This window comes from Lipomyces tetrasporus (assembly GCF_029532465.1).
Source record: "Lipomyces tetrasporus strain NRRL Y-64009 chromosome Unknown POJ06scaffold_13, whole genome shotgun sequence".
Taxonomy (NCBI): Eukaryota; Fungi; Ascomycota; class Lipomycetes; order Lipomycetales; family Lipomycetaceae; genus Lipomyces; species Lipomyces tetrasporus.
Window position 1 is genome coordinate 110,870 of NW_026611608.1, and position 19,780 is coordinate 130,649.

At 47.7% G+C, this 19,780-nt stretch overlaps 5 protein-coding genes across 5 annotated transcripts; 2 read left to right on the forward strand and 3 right to left on the reverse strand.

The window, feature by feature from the left end:
- The first annotated feature begins 26 nt into the window (after positions 1–26).
- POJ06DRAFT_41663 (fungal-specific transcription factor domain-containing protein) lies at positions 27–3,072 on the forward strand. The gene is made up of 7 exons (XM_056190998.1): positions 27–264; positions 324–714; positions 782–986; positions 1,036–1,067; positions 1,150–2,458; positions 2,522–2,685; positions 2,734–3,072. Exons 1-7 carry the CDS (start codon positions 134–136, stop codon positions 2,824–2,826), a joined length of 2,325 nt encoding a protein of 774 aa, XP_056040076.1. The 5' UTR covers positions 27–133; the 3' UTR covers positions 2,827–3,072.
- Positions 3,073–4,372: 1,300 nt separating this feature from the next.
- POJ06DRAFT_216007 (major facilitator superfamily domain-containing protein) lies at positions 4,373–5,988 on the reverse strand (the record flags this gene model as incomplete). Its single annotated transcript, XM_056185528.1, has 2 exons — positions 4,373–5,707; positions 5,760–5,988. The coding sequence occupies 2 exons, from the start codon at positions 5,986–5,988 to the stop codon at positions 4,431–4,433; spliced, it is 1,506 nt and encodes a 501-aa protein (XP_056040077.1). The 3' UTR covers positions 4,373–4,430.
- Positions 5,989–9,073: 3,085 nt separating this feature from the next.
- On the reverse strand, positions 9,074–10,911 carry POJ06DRAFT_203258 (permease for cytosine/purines, uracil, thiamine, allantoin-domain-containing protein; the record flags this gene model as incomplete). Its single annotated transcript, XM_056185310.1, has 4 exons — positions 9,074–10,248; positions 10,312–10,608; positions 10,662–10,709; positions 10,764–10,911. The coding sequence occupies 4 exons, from the start codon at positions 10,909–10,911 to the stop codon at positions 9,074–9,076; spliced, it is 1,668 nt and encodes a 555-aa protein (XP_056040078.1).
- A 1,324-nt stretch (positions 10,912–12,235) lies between these two features.
- POJ06DRAFT_297630 (general substrate transporter) lies at positions 12,236–13,986 on the reverse strand (the record flags this gene model as incomplete). Its single annotated transcript, XM_056190619.1, has 4 exons — positions 12,236–12,682; positions 12,717–13,242; positions 13,303–13,828; positions 13,899–13,986. The coding sequence occupies 4 exons, from the start codon at positions 13,984–13,986 to the stop codon at positions 12,236–12,238; spliced, it is 1,587 nt and encodes a 528-aa protein (XP_056040079.1).
- Positions 13,987–17,203: 3,217 nt separating this feature from the next.
- Positions 17,204–19,270, forward strand: POJ06DRAFT_278773 (uncharacterized protein). Its single transcript, XM_056189765.1, has 3 exons — positions 17,204–17,567; positions 17,621–17,762; positions 17,830–19,270. Exons 1-3 carry the CDS (start codon positions 17,350–17,352, stop codon positions 18,880–18,882), a joined length of 1,413 nt encoding a protein of 470 aa, XP_056040080.1. The 5' UTR covers positions 17,204–17,349; the 3' UTR covers positions 18,883–19,270.
- Positions 19,271–19,780: the final 510 nt, after the last annotated feature.

The following is a 19,780-nucleotide window of genomic DNA, read 5'->3' on the forward strand; positions in this document are numbered from 1 at the left end:
GTCGTTCAACACCTGATTCTCTCACGAAGCAAGCTATCAATTGCTCTATCACTAGATTTCGCATCGGACGCTCAGGGGCAGTTCAGTCTATTATCCGTACATAACTAGTCAATGTCCTAGAATAGTACTTATCATGTCCGCTTTCTCGCCGCTATCCCCGGCATTTGAGACTCGAGATGCCTCTCAGCCCACAAAGCCACTGCCACGGCCAAGTCGACGCAGGGATAAACCACAGCTGTCATGCACCCTCTGCAGAAAAAGAAAGTAGGTTTACGCTCTAGTATTATTCTGAACTGGATTGCTTGCTCACTGCTCGCGGGCAGGTTGAAATGTGATCGATGCCAGCCTTGCGAGACTTGTGCCCGTCGAGGTCTCTCGCTCTCTTGCACTTATGTTCATTCCAATGCGTCAGAGCGGCTGGACCGAAGTGAGTTGCCTTTGGCGCCGTCAGCGAGTATCCAAGACCGAATCGGTCAGCTGGAAAGACTGGTCATCTCGCTAATGAACTTGAACGCGGCGAAACCCACCGACCAGATACCTGCCAATGCCCATGGCTCGTCGAAACTCTCGTCACCGGTCACCGAAAACGGGGTGGATGGGAATGCACTGCCCCAAGATCCATCTCAGCTCTCAGACAGTTTTGGACGTATCAGCCTGGAGAATTCCGAAACAAGCTACGTTGAGAGCGCACATTGGACAGCGATTCTGGACGGGGTACGCCAGTTTCGAACATTTGACGTTGTGTAAACGATCTTCGAAGTGCTAAGGAGAATGTTTGCAGATTGCAGAGCTTAAAGACTACTTTGAAGATGACCATGATCCCATTGAACTCCATGCACTAGCAACGGAAGGTTTCGATGGCCCAGAACTCCTGTGTGGACGCTACAAGCGCGTGGACAAGCCAGAGATACTGGCGGCCATTCCGTCTAGATCAATTGTCGACAGACTCATAGCCAAATACTTCAGTACCATGGGCTTGGTGTGCGGTATGTTGATGCAGCAGGTGATCCTTTGTCTCCGGGCTAAGATGAATAGTGCTCACTCACCGTCCGACTTTCATTAAGGAGGTAAGTCTTATACCGTTGCCGTGTAATACTACATATCACGTTCTTCCTTGACGTAGGTCCCACACATACTGACTTTGGCCAGTATGAGCAATTCTGGAACCATCCGTTGGACACCTCGGTCATGTGGATTGGTCTTTTGTTCGCGATTATGTGCTTAGGAGCGCAATACCAGCTATTCTCTTCAAACGAATCTGGTCAACCCCTCGATCTGCAATCGGCTTCAGACTCGGAGCGTCTCATCCAGACTTACCGCGAGAAGACAATTCAATGCCTTGTCCTAGGCAAGTACACGAGATCCGTCCCTTACACCATTGAAACCCTTCTTTTATACTTGCACATCGAGTACCTTCGAAGCGAAGATACTCAAATTGGGAACTGGATCCTTATGGGAATTATTGTGAGGCTAGCTCTGCGTATGGGCTACCACCGAGATGGGTCCCATTCTTCTCGGATATCTCCCTTCCATGCAGAGATGCGGCGAAGGGCCTGGGCTGTAATCAGTCAGCTTGATATATTCGGGTCCGCTCAGGTTGGGCTTCCGAGGATGATCAGGGAGTTACAATCAGATACCGCAGAGCCTCGCAATCTGCTGGACGAGGACTTTGATGAGAATGCAGTTGAGCTACCACCGCCTAGACCGGACACGGACCCGACACCTATACAATACTTGGTGGCAAAGAATAAACTTGTTTCCGTCTTTGGCATGATCTCTGACCTGACAACCTCGACGCGACCCCCGTTATACACGGAAGTTATGAGGCTAGATAGGATTCTCCACGACGTTTACATGACAATGCCGCATGGGTTACACATGCGTCCAATGACCAAGTCGAATATGGATAGCCCTGATGTCATTATCGGTCGCATATATGTGGCCCTTCTATTTCATAAATCACAGTGTGTTTTGCATTGGAAATACCTACTCCCCGCTAGGACAGACAGCAGCTACGCCTATTCTCGCGCGACATGCATTGAAGCTGCACTACATATCTTGCAGTATCAGTGGATCTTGAACCAAGAGACGCAGTCTAGAGGACGACTTTACCGTGATCGATGGAAAGTCTCGTCAATTATCAAGCACGATTTTCTCCTAGCGACCACTATCCTGTGCCTTGACCTCGATCATGATATTACAGCAGAATTGTCTTCAGAGTCTCAGAAAAACATCCCAGATGCTGACACGAGGGAGCGGGTTATACAGGCTTTAAATGGCTCATATCTGATTTGGCTCCAATCGACTGATTCATCCCGAGAATCTCAAAAAGCAGCCGCGGTATTGAGGATTGTGCTGGGCAAGGCTCAAAAGATGAGCACGAGAGGAGCAGCAGACTTAGGAAGGATGGTCAGCATTTTGCCGGCTGCTAGTAGCGATTCCATCACCTTATCAAACGGTATATTCGAGCTCCTATTTAATTGTCATATTTCCTTGATTGTATGGTAACAAATATCTCTAGATTCGTCGTCTTTGATGGCGTCAGGCCCAATTCCCCAAGGCCACCACAGTGCAACTGACTCCATTGGCGCATCAGCTGTGCCGATGGACGTATCTAATTCCCTGCCAGCGGACGGGGACACTCTCACTGATTCTTCTGAAATAGCAGCAGACCCTTTTGATTCGGTGAGCAAAATATTACCGTCGATGTGCTATTAGGCTGACACGGTGTAGGAAAATTGGGATTCCGGGTATTGGACACAAAGCATCGAGGATGTCCTAGAAATGTCTCAGATCTGCCAAGGGGTCTTCGATTTTCCCATTTAACGGAATTTTAAAGGCCTTTTACCAAATGCGGTGTCGCGTAACACCATTAGTCGATATGAGCTTGATGAATTTCGAGTTATGAGAAGTAATTACAAGCTTTCCTAGGACTAAAATAGTCTAATATGTCAATGTAAACTAGTGAACTGGATACTGGGATCTATTAAAATTTATCGCTGGCTCTCAGGCGAGTACATGTTAAGTTGTGGAGGGATTTAATGAAAATAGCGTAATATGTTAAGGAATTTGTCTATCTATCATTCTTACTATAGGTGACAGGTCAATCCGCCTTCACTGGACCTCCTGTACTAGGACGGAGTGAAACTAGTCGATATGTAGCTTCCCAGGTGAAGACACTCACCATCATTGCTATTTCAAAGCATTAGCTTACTGTCAGTTTGGGAACAATACCATGCGGAACAATATGATATAGCGTACGGGGTAGAGATACACCATCAGATGTATAACCACCGCAAACTATCTCTACACTGTCACATAAACAATCTTGCCATATCGTGCAAACACACGAAGCACCGTAGGGTACCCGCTAATATGATTGTGCACCTCCACTTACTCTAAACTGCTAGAGTATCTCTTCATTGTAGATATCCTGAGTTGCGATCAAGCCTTGGTAATTCACTTATTTGAAACCCTGTATCCAAGACAGGTTTGATCTCCTTGCGATCCTCCTATCATTTCGCTACATGACACTAGCGGTTATGGTCGGCAACGCAGAAATAATTGTAGTAGCTTGCGGCAGTTGAGCGTGAAACAGTGCTACTCACGGTGGCATTCCCGAATTCACTACTACCCTCTGTATAACATAGGAAAGTCATTCAAAACTCGATCGCGATCAACAACTGTCGTATTTCGAATAGCCTCGTGAGCGAAACCCATGTTGGTTCGCGTGAGATGTCGCATGAGATGCCGCATACTCATAACGTCCGGCACGTGGATAGCTGTGCCATTTGACAGTATATAACATCTACTGCCGAAACGCATGTAGGGTATAATATGACAGCTATACAACCGTACACGCATTGCAAGACACGCATTGTGACGCTTGTGCTCTTGTACTGCTTTGAAATATATAACCAGTGCTGATGGGCCATGGCGAGAGGGTGGTCTGTAATACATATAAGCGCCATTTTACCCTGCTTTACCCCGCGAGTTAGGCTGGACCATAGTTAAGCAGGGAGTGAACGAGGGGTGGCCCGGGTAAGTCAGTGGTCAGCGCCTTATCGTCCAAGCTCTGTACCCGTCCGTTCGGGGATAAGGTGGCTCGTGTTGGCATCTGCAGAGAGCAAGATTTCATTATCGGCCCCTGGGCGAGATATAGCACCGATTTTTGCTTGGCTCTGCATGACAATCGGCTTGACCAGGCGAATCGGCGTACCCTGCGGTGCAACATCTCCACTGGATTTTGGTTCGCCTTCAGAATTCCAGTACCGCATGAAGTGCCGTTCCTAACGGCTCGTCAACGTTACTATTTGTTTCATAGTTCGTGTTTGGGTGTGTACCAGCTAGCAGGGGGCGAATTAAAATTTATTACGCTCCTTTGACCTGATTTCGGCCACCGTAACTAGCGGCATAGTTACATTGTAATCCTAGACAGCAACCGTATTGACATCAACCTCTTTTTCGTTCACCACCTTGCCAGCTTCCTCGAATGACTGATCATCACCAACACCATTACCCTTTTCCTCCAGTCCGGCCGAAACAATTCCATTCTCTTCAAGGACCGTGCGCCTGAAATCAATGCCCCTCTTGCGCTCTCGTCGCTCCAAAATCATAGGAAGAGGTAGGACGATAAGCTCAATCACTGACATGACAGTAGACCAAATATAGCCGCCCCGGTATCTGGGAGCCGATACAGTTGGCCAAGCAATAATAGGCACTATGCAGTTAATCACCACCCATCCTACATTAACTATGGCAATAGAAGCTGAACGGGCCTCAAGGTCATGCGACATGAACTCGGCCAGCCACGGCATAAGCAAATTTGTAGGCCCATTAGCAACGCCAAGACCAAGGAAAGCAAAAAACTTGGCGCCTTCAGGTACGTTCCATACCAAGAGCAGAACGTTGCAAACTAAGATCAAGATACCACCGTAAAAAATCGGCTCCCATCTGTTCTTGCGCCAGTCAGAGTAGAAACCACAAACCATGGTCGAAGCAATTGTAGCACCATGTGCAATTGTGGCAAGGTTGTTGACCATAGGAACAGAGTACTGTTGGTTGGACTTCAGCCAGAGAGTGTAGGGCAGACCGGAAGGATAAGGAGTCATCCAGAACAAATTTGCGACTACAAAGAAGACATAGATACGCCAATTACCAAAAATCCGTTTGAAAAGAGTACGGTCAACGCCGCGTGTCTTGGCAAAGCCGTCTTTCAGTAGACGATCAACACACAATTGCTTCTCCCGCTCTGTAAACCATCTCGAGCGAGTACGATCAGGTACGTTAGGGCAAAAAAGGACGCCAATAATAGAGCATGGAATGGTAATGATTGTGCAAATGATAAAGAGCCATCTCCAGCCTTCCAAACCACGCACTCCACGCAAATTGGTGTATGCGGCCGATTGCAGATAACCTGAAAACATTGACCCGAGCGGAGACACACATCCGTAGATAGCATTGCGTTTTCCAAGCTCCTGACGAGTGTACCATGAATTCACAATATGCATGTTGCCAACCCAGCACGCAGTAGCAGTGAATCCGACGAAGAATCGCATAACCAATAACTGCTGATAAGACGTGATGAATGCCGTGCCGAGGGTGAAAAGTCCCCACATAACCTCAAACGCGGGAAGATAGTACTCCGCCGGAAGACGAGTTAGAACAATGTTGGAAGGAATCTGGAAAATAGCGTAGCCCACGTAGTCTAAGTAGAGTTAACTAGGGATCCAAAAGAGGGAGTAACCAAGGCACCGTACACATAGAGGTCGCATAGTTCAGCCTATTGCCACCAAGGTCAAGATCCTCCTTCATCCCGGAGATATACGCATTAGTGAGAGCCGAGACATCCAAGTTCTTGGTGAAGTAAGAAATGCATGTGAAGGAGAGAACTAGCCAGTCAATCTTGAATACAAGCCGACGCTCCTCCTTCGACATATGCTTCGGATACCAGTCAATTATTTCTGTGAATCTGTCCAAGATACGCATAGTGAGCTGTAGTCGTAATGCCAAGTATAGTTTCAAAGACAGTAACGAACCGCCAAGAAGGAAGGATTAATTTAGGGGATGGCGGCTGAATTATTTATCTCCACAGTGTCACCGCCTCGCGATTGCATTTTGTACGCAATTTTTATCTTCATCCATGTGGTCTACTGAAAGGGTTTAGCGTGCACATTGACAGTCAGAGTAACTAATGCAGATTGAAATGAGAATAAAAGATAGCTGAGAGAAGAGTATCATTCTTATCGAAGCGAAGCTAACAAGATAAGCAGTGTTACAGTGCACCGCCTATTTAGAATTAGTTAGAAAGAGTAAGCGCATTACTCCAGACTAGTGTATGCACGCCCCAGTACCTAAAAAAGCTTTGACCACATTATTATAAGTGAGGGATTATTCATGAAGCTGCCAGCGTCGACAATCGCTCGACTTATGCCTGTCAGTCACATCAAATTCATAAACTGCAGTTAATTGAGCTGTCCTGCCGGATAGATAAACCGACAACCGTGCGTACTTCCTTCATTATATCGACAGGACAATATATCTATGTATGGACAACCATGTTTTAAGTTACAGTTGAGTTGAAGGTACCTCAAACTGTGCCTTATCTGTGTTAACAGGCAACCAAACGTTCTGCTTCCTCAATTCGCTCGCAAGCAGGAGTATTCTAATTTCGACTCTATTGTCGAATAAGAGACTATTACAGCAGACTGTACCCGTTTTACGTATAAGTTGTATGAACTGTTTGCTTGCATCACTGACGAACCAGTTGAAATTGATCGATGAAAAGATATTGTTAACAAAATTCAACCGAAACTTATCGACATGCTGGCGCACGGTTGGGGGCTAGTTCCCAGCTTATCGAAAGGTACTTACTAGCGCCTAGCGCGAGTGGGGCAGGTACGAGAGTTGACGCGGATATCCCGAGAACACGTCGGCAACCTTACAGTCAAGCCGTTGCGGCTAAGCCCAGATAACAACGAATTGAGAGAGACACTCTGAAACTTACGGAATGTGCAATCTCCCCAGAGCCGACTGATATATAATATGGAAGCCTCGATCTCGGCGCATGTATGGAACACAACGCTGATTATTCGACCTCACTGAGGTTCAGTCATTGTGGAATAAGCCCAATCAGTCGTCGGATATCGCGAGAAACTGGCCCGTGCGTAGATTGGGAACTCACAGCGCCAGGGCGGGGACCGGGCAAATTGATCCCTAACCCATATGTTATCGAAAGTTGTAGCACTGTGGTGGGAATTCCTTGCAGAGACGTTTAGTATAAGTAGTTGACTTGTACTCAAATTCAATTGCCATTTCCATTTGCGCGCAAAATAATCCTTTTTGAAGTGGCGATTAGGAGGGTATCTACACCTAACAGTTAGTTGTCCCCTTCTCATACTATATTGTACCTTGAATGCTCGTCCTCTCCATACTACGAGCAAAATTCTGAACTCTCAGCGATATCACCAAATGTTGCTAATTTGGAATTTTCTGCACCAACGCAAACAATATTCCCACACTGACGAATTTAGTGACTGAGCGATTAGACACTTCTGAATTATACCTCCGTTGACTGAAATTATTTCCAATTGACTTGGTTTTTCGGCAGTTGGACCTAAAAGACAAAAGAACTTCTTTAGCTGAGCTGAATTTTTCGCCTCTGAAGGTGGATTATTTCTAGTGAAGGGAATTTTGTATTATTTTCGGACCTCGATTGACGAGAATTGTTTAAGGATTTGAAGTGAAAGCTAACTCAGAGTCTGCCGACCACACTTCGCGCAACCGAGTTCTAGGCATAGAGTAGCATTGACCAGAGTGTCACTAGGCCGCAAAAGCGGTGCGCTCGTAGTGATGAACCCAAATGCAGCGAGTGTTAAGTGTCGTAACCGAAGTGTTGCTCACAGAGACTTCTGCGTCGATGAGTCATCTGTAGAAATTAACTCCGACTCATCTCATTCTAGGAGAGCGTCACAGCATTGCCTATCGTCAATCAGACTCTATATTAATATGAATGTGAGTGGGCTGCCTCCATATAGTCTCTCGTTTGCTGCTTTGCTTAAGTTTTCTTGTTCTTCTCTCCTTTAAGAGTATAATTTTGTTGTCTAATATATCGCAAGTCCATCTGACATCTTGGCTTGCTTGACGGTAGGTGTTTCCCAGGATGACCTGGTGGAGAGCCAAGAAGTTTTGTAACGGGGTTGGACTGGACTAGACTAAGATAATGGTACAAGAATATATAGAATACAAGACGACCAGTTACAAGATTACGCCTTCCCTCGGTCCCGTCCGCGCCTCTACAACCAATCTAAAGTTCTAAACTAAACAATCACAAATACAACAATAAAGCAAAGCTTTTCGTTGGACAACGTATATCCCTCGACTCAGGGTAGACCTCAGGGAGAGGGTTAGAGTTCGTTCGCTTGGGCTCCGGCGTCGGGCCGAGGCGCACGAGACACTCAGGAGCATACTCCTGACATCGGCCTCTGTAATAGTTAAGCTTGTAATATTTCAGGTCAGTAAACAGGATCGTGTGACTCAAGCAAATAGGGGTTTTGCGGGCCAAAATATTTTGGCGCAGTCCTGAGTGAACTCTGTTGTTGGGAGCGTATCGAATCCGAAGCCGAATACGAGGTTGATGAAATTTTTGACGGCGGCCCCGCAGCGGCTCCGTGGAACACTTGGTGGCCTGGTTAGGCTATGAAGACCTTACTACATTGGGAGCCACTCGTACATCTCACCCACTGTCTCCCGCTAGTTCGCCGATTTCACGCTGGTCATCCTCGTCGTATAAAATTGTATAAATTGACCACGTGATTCATATTGTAATATATATTACCATATATCATATCAACTTCATATGATATGAGTTCATTTGAAGTCATATCATATACGTCTATCAATTCGACCCAGGACTAGGTAAGAGCCCTGCAAAATATTCGAAAACGAGTTCTGAGGCTCTTAATTTATTAGATGTAGATTTCTACGGTATATCATTGCCATTTCATGCTAGCCCATCCTCTCTAGTCCTATCATCTAAATTTCAATGAGCCAGCTGCAGACTGAAATACCTGTTTTAATTTGCTTGTAGCTTTTCACCATGGACTTCCTCCGACACAACAAATTCGATATTGGTAGTATCGTCTAAATTGTCATCAGGATACACTGCGTCCACGTAAGTCTCCCGCGCGGGGAAGAAATGGCAGATTACTGAATAGCACAAGATGGCGGAGCCAAATCCGTAGAAAAATCCTAGATCATACAAGTGCGTTACGCCTGTAGACGCGGTGATGCCTGAAGTTACAGTAGGTATGAATCCAGGTAACAATGGCACCCACGCTATAGTAAAGGCAGCGAACGCTCGCCAGTTACATCCCCAATGGTAATTGTAGATTCCTCCAAATTTGTAGAGCTCATTCACGTCATACTTCCGGCGGTGAACAATGAAATAGTCGGCAATTAAGACTCCGCAAAGCGGTCCGAGCCAAATCGAGTATCCGGACATAAAGTTCAAAAATGCAGGTGCCGATGTCATGATGTTCCATGGAGTCAGGACCCATGCGCCAAGGAATGCAGCTATAAACTGTCCCCGTCGCAAATTAATATATTTGGGCCAGATAGCGTTCATGTCGTTCGCCGAAGCCAAGGAATTCGCAGCGATGTTCAGACCGAGCTGAGAGAAATAGAAGCTCAAAGCGCAAAAAAAAGCAGCAGCTCGTCCTCCCTTTGATGTCCACTTGTCAAGCACTTGCAGAGGATCCCAAAGTATCTCGCCGTACATGACGTTTGATCCAGCTGCGACAACAACGCCCATGAAGGTTACAAGAGTAGCCGTGAATGGAACGGCAAAGAGAGTGATGTAGGTTGAGCGCCTGCGATGCGCGTACCGACTATAATCGGGTGCGTTGACCATCAACGTAGTAAAACCTCCGAGATTGGAATAAAAGCTGTTCAAGAAAACCCACGTAAAACCTGATCCGTGGACCTTGTTTCCTTGGTTAAATAAAGAGGTGTTATTAACCCCGACCGTGTTGATCGTCCAGCCCATAAGGCCAAACCCCACAACGAATGTGGACACTGTCTTCAGCAAGAAAAGCCATTTAACCTTGTGAATACCAACGTAATGAAATGGCAACATCGTGACGAAATATATCACATAAGCTGTCATAAGCTGGGTATTAATATTTGCGGAGCTGGGTAGTGTGTTGGGCACATTCCTGAACGATGGCCAAATTGCATACAGCATTGTCTCTACATTTTTCAGATTAACATACCGGACTAATAAACCATTCGCAAGGGTAGGAAAACACTCACGAACACACTCAGCACCAGTGTATGTTTGAATGCCGTACCAGAAAATGCCGACTATGCAACGCATCAAAATCATGAGGTACGACAAGTAATATCCAAACGACGCTCGAGATTGGATACTGAACGGGATGTGATAGTCGGTACCAACAATTCCATTCAAAGTTACGACCATGCCAGCAAGCAGGTTGGCGAGAGCAACACAGAGAAGTGACATTCGCCACGACAGTCCAACATCCATGATAGAGGAAGCTGTACGGAATCCGCTGACGGACACGTTATCCGAAATCCAGAACAAGGCATCTCTTTACTTCAGCTCATCTCATACGCCAGATAATGAAGATCATTAGACTCACAGTGTTGAGCATGCCAATGTCGGCCTTCGGGAGGAACTGGATCAAGATCTTCGACGGACTTAGTAGGAAACAAAACATGAACCCAGAACAACGTAATCTCACCTGGATTACTGCGACGTCCGGCTTCAACCTCGGACTTCAACTCAATCTTCCGTAGTATCCTGCCCCACACAGAGCTTGGCGCCTCAAGAACAATCCCCGTTTCTCGCTGGTCCGCTTGAACATAAACATCCTCAGTTGTTTTGTCCATAGTAGATCTCATTATCCCAGGGATATGGTAGGTTTATATTAGAAAATGACTGCTCGACAGGCGCAATAGTTGTATTTAAGACTTAAACCGTCGAAGACCCCCCTTGCACAGAGGCGAGAATGGATCTAAGGAAATCGTGACATGTCGCACCAGCCGGTTAAGACAGCACCAAACCTAACTAATTATTGCTCTTATCTAAGTTTGCACGATCTATCAGAGGGCATGCGTGGACTGTCCGTACGTCCTTAGACACAAGGTGCTGCAACCAATCGGCAATATCCGACCATCTTACCGTTGAGGCTTTTTTTGGCTTCCCACGCTAGTCACAACATAGATACATGACTCTGGTGTGATCCTACGCCACTGTTCGTTCTCGAATGGACATTAACTTGTGTAGTTCAGCTTGTAGTTGGAGTACGCAATTACCCATTGAGGGGCTCATAAGTGCCGAGCTGCCGTCTGTTCACTACGAGGTTTTTTTGCGTGGATATTTAAGTTTAGAATATATGATAAGCACGCCAATGCATTGATAACAACTTGGCAAGCACCATCCAAGCCGCGGACGTTGATCAGCATTGGTGTAAGTATGTAGATCTCTATTTTCGTAATAATAATTCAGGGCTGCTGCGGATACGGATATCCGCCAAATTTTGCTGTATCCGCATCCGCCATCCGTCCTCCCAAAGGTGGCTGCATCCGTATCTTCATCCGCCATACGGCATCCGCCGATCAAAGTATGGCGGATGAAAGGCAAATCCGCCTCAATTGCCTATATAGGATTGGTCTATTCCGATTAACCTGTTTAGGAATGGTCAGGGTCGATTCGGATTCCTATATCAGATGGGGAGGACGGCATCAAATAGACCTTTATCTACAGCAGACTTCTTACTGCCTCCATCTTCAATTACCCTTATTCCTCTCCAGTAGGATTGTTGCAGCTACAATAACCGCAATCGATGCTTTTCACGGTTTCAAACATCATGATCTTTATCGGTGATGACACCTGGCTGTAATAGCATGCACAGTACTGGTGGCGGTGAATTTTTCAGTCCCGCATTGGGCAGCAGAGGAATCGGTTTCAATAGCACCATCATCCAACGAGGAGGATAGTTTCCCTCTATCTTCTGTATATTCAGTTACTTCTCCATAAATATGCATGTACCTATATATATGCTATCCTCAAACAAATATCACAATCGGTTGCTCACAATCATATTTCAAATTATTAAGAAAGCATCAAATTCTTTCAAGTGCACACGTGCGGCAACGCTATAGACCATTGCTCCCTCATACCCTATTCAAACATTCAAGACCTGCCGGTATATTATTTCTTGTACTCCTCGACTTCAAATTCTGACTTTTCCAAATCATCCACATGAGCAGCCTCTGAGTGAGAGCCCAAGTCAGCGGTAAGCTCCTTGCCATGACGACCAATTTGGTGCCATGGAAGGGCGAAGAGGGCGTCCATGGCTTCTAGACTTTTACCAGCAGTTTCGGGAACGAAAAACCAGACCCAGATGAGACCTAGAGCGCAGACGACCGTGCAGAAAGCAAAAAATCCGTAATTATTCATCGAGAGAAGCATGATCGGTACTGCCTTTGTATTGCCGAACTGGTTGACAAAATGGAAACACATCACAAGAGACGAGCCGAGAGCACGAAGTCGAATTGGATAGATCTCAGCATTAACGAGATACTGGAAGGAATTCCAACCCATAGCCCACCCAAAGCCTGAAACATATATAGCGGCAATTGCACCGAGCCCGGCACGCTTAGCTGAATCGGAAATTGCAGTAGTTATCGACCGAATTCGGTACGACCCCAAGATAGATGGCAATGTAACATACGGAAACGGTTTGGAGGGCGATGCCGCAGTAAAGGGCCCGTCGACGACCAATGAAATCGATGAGGAAGAACGCACAGATGTATGCAGAGGCGAATTTGACGATTCCCAAGATGCAAGTGGCGAAAAGCTTCTCGCTTTGGCCAGTTTTGCCCAGTACGGCGAAGAACTCGGCAGCATAGATGGTAATAGCGCTTGCGCCAGACCACTGACCGAGGAGCTGAGACATGATGCCCAGCATAAGACGATAGCGGTTGGCGGGGATCATGATGAGCTCTCGAAGTTTGCCCCATCTTGAGACCCCCCGTGTGCTCTCCTTTTCACGTTCAAGCTGCTGTGTGACGGCAATGATTTCTGACTGGACAAAGGGGTGATCATTTGGCAGATTGCGTAGTGTGCATAGGTTTGCAAGAGCTTTCTCATGTTTACCGGTCATTATGAGCCAGCGAGGAGTCTCAGGGACAGTCCATGAGAGCATAAAGATGAAACTTATTGCAGTGTTAGTGATGGCCTCCAGAGCTAATATTCAGAGCGAAAGGACATCTTACCCCGCAAAAATGATATGAATAGATTGCGGCAAAACCCACTGCGCACGAGAGGAGTTCGATATGTTGATTGAGCAGCCCCAATTTCCAAAGTAGGCCACCATCACGCCTAAGTAAACGGCACCAGCGAACACGTTGGTTAGCATGCCACGAATAGACTTGGGTGCGACTTCAACGAGATATGTAGGTCCAACAACTGTGGTCATGCCAATCCCCAACCCGGCGATGAACCGACCAGCGAGGATCTGAGGAATACTTCCAAAGCTGCTGATGACGATGGCGAATCCCATGGCCCAAAGAAGGCATAGCACTTGCAATGATCGGACCCGGCCAATCTTATCGCACAGAACGAAGGCAAGAAGGGCACCTCCAATGGATCCCAGTTGGACCATGCTGGTGATGTTGGACCTGCGGTTTGCTATTTCTTCTTCGGTGCCGACTTCAAGGGGAAACTCTGAATTGAAACTGGCCAAGCTGATCATCCCACCCACTAAACCTTCATCGAATCCTCTGCTTGCGCCAAGGATACCTAGTTCGCTCATAGCGTCAACAGAAGTTCATGAGGATTTCAATTTCAATTTGTAACCGATGTAACTTACCAAACACTGCAACCGACCAGTACAGACGCCAATTGAGAATCTCCTTTGGGGTATCGGCTAAAGCCTGTTTATGATTGAAAATGCCCATATTGACAGCAATTGTCCAAGGTATGGTTCCGACACTGGACTAAAAAACAGTGGCAATAATGACTTCAATGTCTTTTGAATGGAGAAGACTGGCTCGTGGAGAGACAAAAGCCAGCAAATTCGAGGAAATATATTCTCGTGGAGATTCGCAAAGTCACCATTTAGGTGTGCGGCTCTTGTTGTCGGAAGACCGTAGGCGTCGACCCCGCATTGTGTGTGCTTAGTCGCGACATTAGCCCGCTTCTGACACCGGTCCCATGTCTCAGTCCTGCTTGGAAGCTTCCTTGGCGTCGCGGCGATTTCGTGGAACGCCACCAGTCACGGGATACTTTAGGGAAATACCCTAGCTATACCCCCCGACGGGGACGTCTATCAGTTGCGTAACTTACTTTAGGCAGTGAGGTAGGAATTGCTTTATTACCGCTAGCCTCAAGACCTGTCCTATGAGATCTCGCTCTGCAATAACCTATTGTGAGGCAGGCGGAGCAACTCGTGAGGAAAAGTGGAGAAATAATCGACTCGCCAGCCTTATTAGCTTAGGAGCCCCGGTCTCCCCCGTAAGCCGTGGCCGATAAGGTTGGTGGCGCTGCAGTCTATTTCGTCCCCAGCACCATCCTAAGCGCACGTGCCAAACATGCGTAGAACACCGAGATACGAGTGGTTGACAAAGGACAGGGAACTTGCACAGGCGTCTCAGACAAAGTACATACTATTGCGAGACCACGGCTATTGAGGAGTTAGTGTGGCGAATGGGTGCCAACTTGATGCAGGCAGACGGACGATGGATGACAGCCAGTGGACGCGCTGCAAGCTCAAGTCATGTGGCAAGCATATTTATTAATCCGCAAGCATATTAAGTTCTTCAGTTATCGAATCAACTTCTATGGAGTCCAGCAAAGTATTCGTCGACAATGTCGACACTTCCTTTCCCGCATCCCTGCGACTCTGCGATCATCACTCAACACATAAAACTCTGTACCCGCGTCGGGTACCCGACGCGCGGGGCCGCCTGGGCTGGAAGCGGAAGATTAAAAGGCTTTCTGCTTGATCAAGATTGAGCTTGAAGTACTACAAGCTTGGTAAGGAATAAAATCGGCTGTCTAGGGTGTGAGCCTAACGTGGCATCGGCACGAAAAGCTTTACTTAGATACTGGCTTTTACTGTCGCACAGATTCTTCAGAGACTTTTAAGTGTACTGACAAAACACAGCCACACTGCACACGGTTCCCCGCACCAATTGCTGCCCGTTCCTAAGTGACCAGCTTGTAGGGTCTTTGCTATGCTAATCACGACTGTGCTTTGGATGTTCTACTGGCAATAGATGGCAGATTGGTATACCGCGAGCACAATTCACTGCAGTTTTGCCACCGGATTTCTACTAACTTGCGTATTAATCAAGCGTGGTCTGGAGAAGGAAATGTATGGTAAAGGAAAAAGGCAGGTATTCACGCTGGCCCCATGAGCAGTACAGAATATCCGGGAGTATGGGTTCGGCTACCTTCCCACAGGAACTCTGGCTTGGCACGTTCTGAGCCTCGCTGGGCTGGGAGTCTGGTAGTGGCGGTTAGCTGGCCACTGTGGAAATGTCCACTGCCTTCGTAACGGGTGAGTGTCGCCGTGGCTGTAATTGACAATGAACCCCCACTTCCCCTTTCCTCTTCCTTGTTCAGAGTCATATGATGCGATCCCTGCACTATTTCGGCTGGTGGCAAATGCAGTTCTCTCCCATGCCTTAAATGGCTGAGTCCATATAGCCTTGCGGGCAACGCATGGCTGCCTGCGCCATCACCTTGTCACCAGAGAGCTTCGCCCAATATTCCCTTCACGAATTTGGACCTGGGCAACCGATACCAAGGGCTCCAATTCCTCGTCGTCTTTGCCGGCTAGACATGGGGCCATGTGCACTTCTTCACCGTCTGGCTGACTGAGTCATGCTCGCTGACCGGCATTACGGCACCTGGGCCCAACTGTGCGCGGCAGTTAAAGCCCAGTGGTGTCATCTTTAGCCTAGTTCCCGCAGGGATTCACGTTAGGATACCGCTCGCTGTCGTCTTCAACTCGCGTTGACAGCCACGATATCTTACGGCTAGAGCTCATTATTCATCTTCGGCTGTCCGTCGATATCTACCTGAGACAAAACCATGCCAGGCCCGGAAGCAATTGGAGCGCCGGTCTCGTTCAACCCTAAAGGAGTACTGGCATAATTGTCTATCTGTCGTCAACAGTGGCCGGCTCTAGTTACACGTCTCGCGCTTCCCAGGTCTTGTACCTAACTGTCCTTGGAGTCCAACTTGAACATTGTGCATACAAACGCGCTGTCACTTTATGCGTCACGAACTGAGATGCTGTTGGCGGTAACACGCGGTTCGTACAAAATCTGGTTGTATCGGCCGTCGTCGCACCATAATATCTTTGCATGCATTTTCGGCGGGTATGCTGACCTATCCCTGGACGGTTTGTCGTGACGGCATCATTGCCGCTGTCATCTTCCTGATGGTCCAAGTGGCATGGTGTGCAACACCAATCTACCTCTCCGAAGTCTTTCCTCTTGCCCTCTATGAGTCGATCGTGGAGTCCTATACCAAAATCTGCAATCTGTGCATTGGCATCCTCATCCGCAATCAAATCCAACAGCTTCCAAGAAACTTTGCAATCGCGTTGAGCCTGTCGTGATCCGCTTCTGACTATAGATGGATGCTCTCGGGTGGCATGATTGCGACGAAACTGGAGGACGATCACGTCCACCTTGCCTTCAAACAAGTACCACTTTACCGTCATCTGCGTCCATAAGCCAGGGGCTGAATACTCACATCGAGTCTCAAGCTGGAGTGACCGTCCAACGGTACAACAGTCGTGGCGATTTCATGGGCTGCACGGTTGCATTTGCTCTCGCGGTCTCATTGGACCTGAGTATCGGTCTGTGAACTTACCCGCCTGACAAGTGTTTGAGACGCGTGACGAGAATACTAACGTTGAGAAAGATGTATTCAGACCGAGACCATCAAGGTCAATCGTTAAGAGTTGATATAATTAATTTAAAAGCTTTTGTCCCGACGGCTTAAAGCTACACAAATGCCACATCAGATGCCTACATATGCCAAAAAGGAAGTCGCGCCATTGTCCTAATAAACTTTTTCGTCAGAGTTCACGTCAAAGAACTTTACTGTCGCAACCCCACAATTTAAAACCACTGGAATAACTTGCCGCTCCCACCCATTGCAACAGATCGTCGTCTTCACGTTGTCTAATCGACTCGGGATAATGATTGACTACGCATGAAAAGGGAGTTTATTTTGCAGCAGTTAGCTAGTCTCAGTAACGAAGCGCCCGTTTGCATCAGTGCCGTGGCCGGGGAGCATTCCAGATGGTGCGTCTGCTAAATGTCTACACGATATCGCTATTCGCCTCACTCGGGGGCTTATTGTATGGGTTCGAAATATCGTCAATGTCGGGCGTCATTAATACCGATCAATACACAAACTACTACGGCAATCCGTTGGGAGCGCGACAGGGCGGTATCACGAGTGCGATGCCTGGAGGCTCCATCGTCGGTGCGCTTTTAGCAGGATTTCTTGGTGACTTGTAAGTACCGGAGATAGTGGTACATTTGGTAAGGGTCAGGGTGACGTTGCTAGGCTATCCCGCAAGGTCACCATACAGATTGGTGCCGTTTTTTGGTGCATTGGGTCCGCCATACAGTCAGCGTCTAACGGAGTCGCTATGTTAGTGGCTGGGCGAGTAGCGTCGGGAGTTTGCATCGGGCTGACATCGGTCCTCGTACCAATCTACCAATCGGGAAATTGCACCCCGCAAGATTCGCGGACGGGTCGTGACATTCCAACAGTTGGCAGTCACCTGGGGCATCTTGATTCAGTACTCCATCCAGTACGGCTGCTCGTTTATCCCATCTGAGGCCGCTTTCCGCTTGCCATGGGCGATTCAGGCGATTCCGGCAGTGATCCTGTTTATTGGCCTGTTCTGGCTCCCGTTCTCGCCCAGATGGCTGGCAAGCGTTGATCGCTGGGACGAGGCCTTGAAAGTGATCGCATTGCTTCGTACACCAAACAACGACATGAACAGCCCTTTTGTGCTAGCCGAGTACCGAGAAATCGAAGACCAAATTCGGATCGAGCGTGAAAGTGAATCTAGGCCACTCCCAGAGCTAGTGTCAAAAAAAATGCGCAAAAGGGTTGTCCTTTCCGTGGCGGTGCATGTATGCAATCAGCTGACGGGCTCAAATCTCTTGGATTATTATATTTTGTACATCTACCGATCAGTTGGTGTTGCTGACCCAAATGTCGCAGCGTTTATTCAGTACGTGATTAAAGTCGTCATGACGGTGCCCGCATTTTTGTGGTCTGATAGGTGGGGCCGTCGTCCGTTCCTGATCATCGGTGCGATCATAATGGCCATCTGCTTTTTCGTGGTCAGTGGTCTGCTTGGTGGGTACGGCCAACATGATCCTACCTTGGATCAGCCCTACACTTCGCTAGTCATTGGTCGTGCCTACGTGACGCGATTGATTCAAGCTTTCTGCTATCTTGCCATTGCTGCGTTTAACCTTTCATGGGCGCCAATACCGTGGATTTATAGTACCGAAATTGTCCCTCTGCTGATCCGTGTCAAAGCGGTTTCACTGGCGCTAATGTGCAGGTGGACGATTAATTTCGCCGTCGGCTTTGCTATTCCGCCTCTATTCCGCGCCAGTACATGGGGCACATTCCTTATGTTCGGACTTTTTAATCTTGGGTCGTCGGGTTTAGTCTTTTTTGCTGCGCCCGAGACGAAGCAGCGTACTTTAGAGGAAATGGATGAGATATTTGAGCACGGGCAGCCATTTCGGACATTTGAGTCTGGCAGGAGGCAAATAGGTGCGAAATGGTGGCACACGATATAACGAGGTGCCACACTGAGGATTCGCTGGGTTTGTTATGAGGATGTTGCAATAACAGTTGTCACAGGTAGCATTAGGAGCAAAAGTGTTGGTGATGATTCGGGTGGCGACACCAATGTCGAAAGTGGGGTCTACCAATCTAGGTTAATGAAGTGAATCGCAAAGCGACAAGTGATTGCCTATCCATATTCATCTCGTCAAAAGCAACAAGCTTGGGACGTTGTTGATAGGGCTTAATGGCATGGGCATTGGCATTGAACACCGCCGTTATGATCCCCCAGGACACTGCCCACTGCCTGTCCCGAAAGCCGCCAACAAATATAAAAATATGAATGATGTGCTAACTTACTAGTCTTCTCCCGAGGCCAAGTGCAGCCGATGATGCGCGTGAGGGCCACGGTGCCAGTGGCCGGATCGAAACCATATTAGCCAGAGCGAGGGGCAATGGCACTGCCAACCTTCGACTGCGCCGATTATTTTCTCCTCGTTCGTCGTGTGTCGCCACTTCACCCGCATTCTCGCTAAGGAGCGTTGGTTGTTAGCATTTTTGTGGGCACGTGGCCTAATGTCACTGCTGAACTCTGTAGGGGTCAGGACTACAGGTTTTCGGAATTTTGTGCATTTTCTGTTCAACGCTGTTAGTTATTGTATATGAATGCCGAAAAGTAAAAGTAGAATTTCCCGATTTCTAGGGCTGTGTCGGATGCGGATATCCGCCTAATTTGACCGTATCCGCCATCCGCCATCCGCCATCGCGAGGTTGGCGGATTTACATCCGTCATCCGTCATCCGCCATTACAAGTTTGTCGGATCCTCATCCGCCGTCTTGTCGAATAAATCCGCCTTCCTATCCGCCTTGATCGGATAAATCTAAAATAATTACACTAGCCTAATTAGGTTA

What these genes read in the sequence shown, in the direction of transcription:
- POJ06DRAFT_278773 (XM_056189765.1), top strand. Translation starts at nt 17,350, where the DNA reads ATGGTGCGTCTGCTAAATGTCTACACGATATCGCTATTCGCCTCACTC. An exon ending in GCAGGATTTCTTGGTGACTT is followed by an intron (nt 17,568 to 17,620) that starts GTAAGTACCGGA and finishes TGACGTTGCTAG; the next exon opens with GCTATCCCGCAAGGTCACCA. An exon ending in TCGGGCTGACATCGGTCCTC is followed by an intron (nt 17,763 to 17,829) that starts GTACCAATCTAC and finishes ACATTCCAACAG; the next exon opens with TTGGCAGTCACCTGGGGCAT.
- POJ06DRAFT_41663 (XM_056190998.1), top strand. Translation starts at nt 134, where the DNA reads ATGTCCGCTTTCTCGCCGCTATCCCCGGCATTTGAGACTCGAGATGCC. An exon ending in ACCCTCTGCAGAAAAAGAAA is followed by an intron (nt 265 to 323) that starts GTAGGTTTACGC and finishes GCTCGCGGGCAG; the next exon opens with GTTGAAATGTGATCGATGCC. An exon ending in TTCCATCACCTTATCAAACG is followed by an intron (nt 2,459 to 2,521) that starts GTATATTCGAGC and finishes AAATATCTCTAG; the next exon opens with ATTCGTCGTCTTTGATGGCG.